The 9,810-nt window shown below is 42.8% G+C and overlaps 1 protein-coding gene across 1 annotated transcript in view; it reads left to right on the top strand.

Moving 5' to 3' along the window:
- Positions 1–1,675, top strand: part of SLC6A5 (solute carrier family 6 member 5) — a 53,970-nt gene extending 52,295 nt beyond the window's left edge. Inside the window, exon 17 of the mRNA XM_007122979.3 lies at positions 1,347–1,675. Coding sequence (XP_007123041.2) covers positions 1,347–1,502 — 156 coding nt within the window. The 3' untranslated portion in view covers positions 1,503–1,675. The remainder of the gene's footprint in view (positions 1–1,346) is intronic.
- Positions 1,676–9,810: the final 8,135 nt, after the last annotated feature.

The following is a 9,810-nucleotide window of genomic DNA, read 5'->3' on the forward strand; positions in this document are numbered from 1 at the left end:
TAGTTTAACGAGCCCCCAGGTGATTCTGATGCAAATTCAAGCTTGAGAGGCATCGGATTAGACCGAGGCAAAGAAACACCTGCTGATGAGGGTAGTGAAGAACAGCTGGGTGGGTTTTGCTCTTGGCCAGCCAGATTGAGGAGGAGAGGGCCCTGGAGCGTCTCTCGCAGGCTCCGGAGGGGAGAAGCAGATGGGAAGAGAGCATGTGAGTAAACGCCTTACACGAATGTCCACGCGATGAGGAGGTGGACTTTGTTTTTACTGGGCTAAAGATGGAGGCAGAGTTGACAAAGGGAGATCTAGGAGTCTTCGTACTGAAGCAGTGTTCCAGTCTCCATCCTCAGGAGATTGTCTGTATCTCCTTAAGGTAAATTGACTCAGCCCCCTCAGCGCCAGAGATGGCTTGCCCGAGCCTCAGATGGACCTCCTACCCACTGACCCAGAAATCTCTTTCCCTCTGAACAGAAGCTGCTTTAGCCTCTGCTACTTTTGTCTTAAACTGATGAGTCGGCAATATACATTTATTATGGTTGGTTCGGGACACAAAGGTTGCAAACTGATGATTAAGGGGAGATTAAACTAACAGCTATAAGAAGCAGCTTCACTTTAATAGGTAATAAACACTTGTTCCCTCTTATGTAGTCAGAAGTATGTTTTCTTTCCTTTTTCTAGTAAATGCTCCAGTCAAATTATGTTTTCCGTGAAAGGTTCAGTTGACGGATTAGAGACATTCCCATTATTTTTAGCTTGCCTGCAAGAACCCACACTTCTGAACCGAGTCAGAAGCGTATATTTTTGTCAACAGATAATTAAAATCTTTGCTCACTCTTGGCAATGTATCTTTGTGGTTGAGGGCTTTTTTTTCCGACCATTTATATACTTTGGGGAAATATGCTAAACAAAATCCAATTATTTTGATGTAACAACTCACTGTTGAGGCTACAGAACAAAAGTGAGTACATGTCCTTTGCAGACTGCGTTTGGCAATGGAGAGAGCAGCTTGTAGATCCTCTCCATTTGGAGGGAAAAAAATGTATAATTAAAATCTGGGCCCTTTATTCTCTATTAATCTTGTGCAAGGCAAACCCTGGGCAACTGTAATATTGCTTGCAGGGTGATGTAAATAATTTCAAGTGAACTAAAGTAAGTCTCCTCTTAACTGGATCCCTGGCCTTGTTAATTATTGGGGCTGATCTTCCTAACTGCTTCTCTTGGTGGGGGACTTCTTGGTTCCAGGAGGTGTTCTGGCGAATGTGGTCACACACAGTTTGGGGATGGGTGGGTGGTGCCTGGGGGAAGAGGGTGCTTTGCTTCTGTGACCCTGTGTGTCTTTGGCTTCTTTGCAGAGGCTGAAGTTGGTGTGCTCGCCGCAGCCGGACTGGGGCCCCTTCTTAGCTCAGCACCGTGGGGAGCGTTACAAGAACATGATCGACCCTTTGGGAACCTCCTCCCTGGGACTCAAACTGCCAGTGAAGGATTTGGAACTGGGTACCCAGTGCTAGTCCGATGGCATGGGATGGCCCAGACTTGATTCCGTTTCTCCTCTCTGCCTTCCCCTAGTGTTTTCCCCAGCTTTCTTCCCATTTTTCTTCTTCCGTCTCCCCACATCTCGGTTCATACCCGTGCCCGAGAGTGGTGACTTAGAAAAGTAGGACATGGTGTTGCATGCTGTAGCCAGGAGCTAGATGGACCACTTGAAGAGCGGTTTGCCTGTGTCCATGCTGTCAGTTTCTGGTGGGGTTTACCCCGCAGGCTCGAATCAACTAGGGGAGCGCTTTCCAGCGAAGTCACAAGTAGATGTGCGTGCGTTGGTCAGTAGAGAAGCGCCCTCTGTGGTTGTCACTGGTGGTGCCAGTGAGGCTTATGCAGCAGAATGGCAGGATAACCAGACTGTTAGTTTGGACTCATCTGAGCAATGTAGTGATTTCATTCCGACACACAAACTTCAGGACTGGGTACCTTTGGAGGGTCAGCAGTGGTCAGAAGATGGTTTTGAGTAAGACGAACCGGTGGATTTGGACCCCCCCCACCCCGAGGTGGTGAAGTTCCCATTTCCGTTCATGACTGGGGCTCTGTTTCCTTCATCTGGACCAACTGTCTCAAGTGTACCAAGGACTCAGATGCTTTCTCTCTGCAAACTGCAAATCTCAGTGAAGAGTTGGTTCTCTCCCCTCAGTTGTCTTTTTTGGGAATAACCATAGTTGTGAATTCTTTGGATCCTTTCCTCCACCTCGGCATCGTATTATTTGTGCCCAAAGTTGTACATTCATAGCAGAGTGCCCTTTTTGTTTCTCCATGCCATCCGGCAATGTGGTTCAACAACACCACTCCATGTTTCTTCTCTTCTAAATGTCTTTCTATGAGCTGTAGCTACCTTGTCTTTCAGCCTCTGGGAAAACAAGACTTACCCTGGTTCTGTCTATATATTATATATATAAGACACAAACTCTTAAAAAACATAACGTCTCGGTTTTTACTCTTCATTTTTTCATTCACAGTCAATGCCGGTTTTGGCCATAGAATCAAAGAAATGGAGAGTTGAAGAGAAAGTAACCACAATATTCACTGCACTGGTAGTACATTTTAGGTCACGGTATTTACAGAGATTTCTGATGGGTACAGGTTAGGTCAGTAGCAAGTGAGCTAATTAAAGCTATAGCTTTTAAGACTACATTTAGCTAATTCAATTTTAAGAGTTCCCAATTCACAGTACTCATAACCACACTCTAATGAGAGCGAATCACATGTCTGCAGAGGTTGGTGAAGCCGTAACCTTTATTATCTTCTTGTATCCTGAACATACATATATGAGATTTCTGTAATGTGATATGTGTTCACGTAGTGTGTACTCGTAGCGGTGTTTTCTGTCTTTATAAATATCTTATTAATCACTGTAGAGATGGTGAGTGTAGTATAGTGTAGTCTGGGTTTTTTTTTTTTTTTTTTCCCTTACAGTGATAATATCTAAACCTAAAATTGTTTCCTTGGGGGAGACCATTTCAATCATTTTCTTATTTGTTTGTCTTCATATTACAGGGTCTCAGGCAAAGTTTTCAGTTCAAATCTTGTATACTGATGTGACATTTTCATCCTGTTGAACAGTAATGAAACCCAACAACAGACCTTAAAGTAACACTTTTTAAAAAATGACTTCATTTGTTAAGGAAAAAGGAAAATCTCAGCTCATCTTACCGAGCTCTCCCTTTTCTGGGGCAAATATTGTTGTCATTGCCAACACTGACGTGAACTTCCGGTTTTCAAGAGTAGGCTGTGGAAACTTTCAGAAAAGGAAACAAAGATGGGTTTCGAACTTTAGGTTTTTCATCTCCTTTGTTTGCAGGGCACGTTTGTTCTTTCCCCTCCTCGTTCTCTTCTTCTGCTTACCTCCCAAAGCTAGAACTTACTAGAATCCATCACAGAGACTAAATCCTAAGCTTCCCCTACACTTAGCTTTAGGAAGCTGAGTTGTGGCTTCCCCTGTCCCAGTGTTTCCCATAGTGACCTGTCCGCCATTAACGCTGGTTTCCCCAAGAAAGCCATATCGTAGAGAAGCCCCCTTTGCTGTAGCAGATTCTGCATAGTGGTACCAAAAATTAGCCTCTCCAGTTGATATCTGATGAGGTGGGAGAGGAAGGAAGGACTGACTTAGGTTTGGAAATGTTCTGCAGCCTTTCCAATTTGAAGGTTGAAGAAGAGAGCTGAAATCAATTAGCATTCTCCCATCGGACTGGTATGTTTGTGTCAGGATGAGTGGTTTTTGGCTTTCCTCTCTTGCCTCTTGGCTAAAACTCGAGTCTGATGCTGGATGCTAACCCAGTTTCTGTTAATTATTGCTGTTGTGATTAAAAGAAAGGGGGAAAAACTCAAGGATGCTGCCAGATTTGTTTCGTACACACTGCAAGTTAACTTAATTGTCAGAATGGGGACAGCCTCACTAGCTAGTGTGTTTTGCATTTGGGGGCAGCGACATTTGTATTCATTACAATTTGTCCAGTTAAGACCCAGGACCTGTTCCCTGAGCAGCTGGGTTTTTGGTTTTTTTTTTCCTTTTTCCTACAACTTTCAAGTTTTATGTACAGTTTCCTTAAAGGTGGAAGGTTCTAAGCTTATCTGGAAATAGTTACCTTGTGAGTTTAGTTTTGCCAGTTTCTACAGTCATGTTTAACTTTTGAGGCTTTCCTTGCCAGAGATGTGTTCAGTATCTGAGCTGTTTCTAGTCATCACCAATCTACTCGTGCTGCACCTCCCCTAGACTTGGCTGGGACGCTAAGAACTGAGATGCGTATGACCAGATGGATGTTTCCATGCTATTAAAATGCACAGTCAAGTGGAAGGGAAAAAAATGAACGAATAAAAATAAAATGAGCAGCATTGTCATAAAGTGCCACTTGAGAGTTCCCCATCAAAAAGGCAAAAACCGAGTTGCGGAGGAAAGACTTTCATTGGTTCACTGTGCAGAATGGTGGGGTATTTTCCACTTGTGAGATTATTTCCTAATACCAACAAATGCCAGAAACCCATCCAGAAAAAAAAAAAAAAAGCCATATGTTAAAAACAGTAACGCTGTAATATCCTTAAAGGAGAAGAAAAATGTATGTGTCTTAACAATTGGTGTTGTGGCTTCTTATGCAAATATTTGTCTTGCATATTAGTAACTTTAATCTCTTTAAGGCTGTGTGTTTGCCATGTACAAATGTGTCCAGTCTGGTCTTTTTTCTCTTTTTCTTTTATATTTATTTATTGCATGAAATCTGTGGTCAGTGCAAAATCTCGATGACCTCAACGTCTTTGAAATTTCCAATGTGTTTTTAATATGTCAGAAATGGAATCAACTTGTTTTTCAGTGAGTGGCACTTTAAAAGCACACTGAACACAATGACCCGGAAATGGATAAGACTTGGGTTGGCTTTGCTAATGTTGCACTGGAGTGGAGTTTTCCTTTAATTAAGTTCTAATTTTGTTATCTACATGTGCCTCAGTGCTTCCTGATAACCTTAACCTGTCAGCATGGTTTTCCCATGCCTAAAATTAAGATATTTTTCTTTCCTCTTTGTTCCCTTGGCTATCGGTCATCATTCTCTTCTCAGAGACTTGCACAATAACTGTTGCTTAATGTAAGCGTGATGGCAAGCTCATACTGCTGCTGCACTTGGATTTGGGTCTGTGACACACTTCTTTTGAGGCAGGTGACTCGAGCAAGGGCAGGCTGGGTGGTAGGTTATCTTGCAGAGAAATAGAGACCAAGGCCAGAGAATGGAATGAGTGTGACCTATGCTTCATACCAGGTATCATGCAGAAAACCTCCAGGCTGGGAGCAAAGGTTTGGGTGATTTAATCTTGATACTAATTTCTCTGCAAAGTGGCCCTAGGATTTGCAAAAGTGAAGCTTCCTATCTTTCCTGGATTTTGCTTCAACTGTACAGAAAGGCCAAGTCATTTTGGATTGTGGTCTCTGCTCGGGTCACCTCTGAGCAGCCTGCAGTGAAAGAGAAAGTGTTCTCAGATTGGGCATTCATCACCTCTGAAGAGCAAGCAGTGGTTTGATTTGCCTGCTATGGATTAAATACATCTTCAGGTAACCATTTGCCTTATAGGTGTATTTTATTGTTAGGGTGATACCTAGTAACTGACTAGGAACTGTTTTGTCTCTCATTTTTGGGGTCTTTTTTTGCACTTTATATGGACCTATCATGGAATAGGTTTATTCTTAAATTGTGTACTTGGCTAATGTCCTAAATGCAGGCATCTTACATGGTCCTGTCGCCTATGAATAAAGATATGTTCCCTAATCAGGTCCTTATATTTTTTCATTAACTGTACTTGAAGAAAATATATTACATTATAAATGATGCATCATATATATATCTTATAGAGTACATATTATATACTGTGCATTGTTCATTTAAGGAGTCATTATTCTTGAGGCCCTACCTCAAATTTTGTATCTATGTGTACAAATGCAATTTATGGTATTATATATTTGCCTATTATATACTGATATAAATTAGAATTTATCCTAATAATGTATGAGTTCACAAAACCCTAAATAAATGTCAGCGTTTAGCCTGATGATTACAGAATTGTGTCTATTTCAAACCCGTTACCCACATTCTTTCTTTCTTAACAAATGGCCTTCAGGTATTCCCAGGATTGATCTGTTTTGTTGGGAGAAACCTGGAACAGAAATGGAAAAGTGCCTTCTTGGGAAAATGAGATATTGCACTCCTGCAGAAACAAATATCAATTAAATTGATATATTCTTAGCCGTCGGAATGCACTATTGTTTAGCCATCGGAATGCACTATTGTTTGCTGAATTATTAATCATCCCTCGTGGGGAAGGAGAGAGAGGGAGGGAGAGAGGATCTGAGTGAATCTGAACAGAAGGATTGGGCAAGTTAAATCCTTGGGTGTGTTTTAATGACCATTTTTGTCGATCTTCAATTCAACTTTATTTCAGTTCCGCAAACATTTACGTTGCTCCTCCACTGAGTCAGACCCCAGGCAACACTGAATAAAAAATAAACAGTCCCAGAGCTCATGGAACACAGAGCTTAGCAGAAAGACTACCCATATTAAACCGACACACAAGCAAATAAATAAATGTCATTCCTCTCCTTTTAAGTGTGTGGAGCCCGCACATTCCCTGCCCAGAGAGGGGCCCTGAGCTCTGGTGTCATGTGTAGAGACTGGCAGCTGGGCGCTCCTGTCTGATCATGTTAACCCGGAAGCTTGACCCTGTCCTCCTCCAATAAACACAGACACTCGCATTCCACCTCCAACTTCAGCTGCCACGTGGGCAGGCTATGGGCATGAGCTGCGCCACTCTTGGCGGGGAAAGAGATGCCCTCAGAAGCTGATGCTGCAAACCCCAGGCCATGAGCATAGGTGTCCATCCTGTGGTAAGGAGACTGCCACATACCCCCTCAGGCTTGTCCGTAATACTGTGCTTCAGCAGGCAGACAGGGCCGCAAATACCAAACTCAGTGAAGACCTCATCTTGAAAGAAGAACGTTCCATGGCATGAGAATTTGGTGCTGGCTTGTCATCCTTGATTGCCTTCCTGTGATGTATTTGCTCAGTTGTGTTTTAACTTCTTCTGGAAAATTCTCAAGCATATATAAAAGTGGGGAGTGTGGAATAATGAACTCCCATGTCCATATCCCTCAGTTTCAACCATTATCAACTCATGTCCAAGTTTATTTCATGTATCCCTCTCCCCACTCTGAACTGAAACTTTATTTCTTTGGTGTATTTCAAAGTAGAGCCCAGACACCATGGAATTTCACTTGGAAATGCGCTGTTGTATTTTTATAGCCCTATATTATTTATTTTTTTATTGAAGTGCAGTTGATTTACAATGATGTGTTAGTTTCAGGTGTACGGCAAAGTGATTCAGTTATACGAATGTGTATGTGTATATATATTCTTTTTCAGATTCTTTTCCTTTAGAGGTTATTAGAAGATACTGAGTTCAGTTCCCTGTGCTATACAGTGGGTCCTTGTTGGTTATCCAGTTTATATATAGTAGTGTATATATGTGTATGTACCCCTTTAAACAGTCTTTCCCTAAATGGGGATGATGATGAAATGTGGGAAGCTTAGCGACCGCACATCTGTAGCAGGTTGATCTACTCTGGGCTGTTAAAGAGGGTACAAGGATCTGTCTGGAAGGAGCTAACGGTGTTTGCTCTGATACGTCCCCTGGCTTCCTGCGTCCAATCTTTCATCTTGTTTTCATTTGTTTGGCAACTATTCCTCCCCCTGGACTTTGTGGCTATTTTCCTAAGGAGCTCACTCCTGCTCCTTTGTTCTCTGCTTTTGTTCATGCCTCCTTCCTCCGTCTCCCCAGATGTCTCTCCTGGAACCAGACATTCAGAATCTCACAGCTGCATAGAAGTCCAAGGTCATTTATTCCAGCATCTCTGATACACAGATTCTTCTATGACAGTCTGTTTTGTGGGAACTGGATTTACAAGGCAATGCAAGTAGGGTGGGTAGGCGCTGTCTGAAAGGTTCACCATAGGAGCCTTTTACAGGAGAAAGCTCCTCCAGTGCCTTTCTCAACTTGACAAAAGTGGATTTACGTCTCTGAGTTACGCATTCTACTGCATAAACTGAGACTGTGTGTAGTTTGGGCCGCTCCTTTCTTGCCTTTTAGTGTAATCTGTAATTTTATGAGAATTTTCATATTGTAAGTCATTGAACCCAGCCCCATTCCCTCTTGCAGAAAACTTCTCCTGTTGCTTGTAGGATGAGGAGAAAATAACATCTGGAATATAGTGTGGATCGGCATTGAAACAGAATCAATTTTCATCATTATTGATCCATTCACTCATGTATTTATTTTTACACTCTACTCAATGTCTTAATTATGTTAAGATGTTAATATAGTTCCAGTACCTAACAATTTGTGACACGGTAGGTAATAAATGCATTTTTTAATCAAATGAGCCAATAGTGAGTACTGGCTCTGTACAAGGAACAGAGCTCAGTGTTATAACATGTAGGAAAAACACGAGTAAGACTTGGTCTCTCCCTCCAGGTTATTCAGAGTGAGTGGGGCTTTAAGACAGGTACACACGTTGCCATAACATGCGGTGGCAAGTACCAAGTGTGGCCACAGGATTTAGGACAAGAACATACTGAGGGGATGTGGAGGAAGAAATTCCTTCTGGCTGAGAGGATTAGGCAGGACTTCAGGAGATAGGGACATGGGGAGGGTTTTGACCATGAGGAAGGTATTAGGATGAACTTCCCAGGTGGATGAAAGCAAGTGAGTGATGGTATGAGGGTAGGACTCTTTCAAGGAAGAGTGGTGGGTGAAATTGGAAAGTATCACATATGCTTGTGGAAGTGAGAGCTAAGGCTGAAAATGGAGTTTAGGACTTGACAGTCAGGTGCCTTCAGTGGCAACAAGAAGAGTTCAGAGGCTACCGGGGACGATTATTGAATCATGGAGAGGTATTTCCTGGCAGAGGCATCCATGATGCCAGAGACAAAGCACTGCCCTGAGTTCAAGTGCCAGCTCTATATCTTATTAGCACAGTCTCAGTTTTCTTACTGGTACAGTTGGAAAACTTATACCCATCTCACATAATTGCTATGAGCATTAAGTTAAATTTGTATGTGCAAATTTAACACCACAGATAAATGTTGCATATGTACTGTTATAGTCAGATCTGTGCATTCGGAACATTGACCTGGTCACAGTGTCAAGGATGGGTGGAAGTGGGGAGAGACCTGGGGCAAGAACACTGGTTTGATTGTGCAAGAAACCAGCCTTTTCAAAATGTTTGAAGGAACACCAAGACACCAGGTCATAAACCTAGAAACATAGGGGTCTGTTTACAGGTAATCTCCTTTCTGACTCATGTGACTGGGGCCATCAGGGGTTATATTTAAAAATGTGAGCAATCTGCATGGAGATGACACCAGCCAATAGGGACAGAGGCTGGAGCATGGCCCTGGAGAGTCTTGCCCTGCTAGGTGCTGCCATGTTAGTTTCTGGATCTTGGCAAATTCTCAGAGTCCAGGGGAGGTGCTGGGACAGGTGGGGCCTTGAGGTGGGACTCAGGATTCTCAGGACAGCCTGGATGTTCTTATCCCATTACTCGGTTCCTCCTGCTTTCTCCTCTCACTCAGGAAGGGGAGGCCAAGGCATTCTGTGGTTATTTACGAGGGATACTCATTTGTACCATTTGCATCTAGACTGCATGCCATCTGCATCCCATGCTGGTGTTGGGGAGAGATGCACCGAGAGAGCTTTGGGTGCTACCTTCCAAGGTTGTATGAATTTGATCTTTCTTGG

The sequence above is a fragment of the Physeter macrocephalus genome, chromosome 16, assembly GCF_002837175.3.
Source record: "Physeter macrocephalus isolate SW-GA chromosome 16, ASM283717v5, whole genome shotgun sequence".
Taxonomy (NCBI): domain Eukaryota; kingdom Metazoa; phylum Chordata; class Mammalia; order Artiodactyla; family Physeteridae; genus Physeter; species Physeter macrocephalus.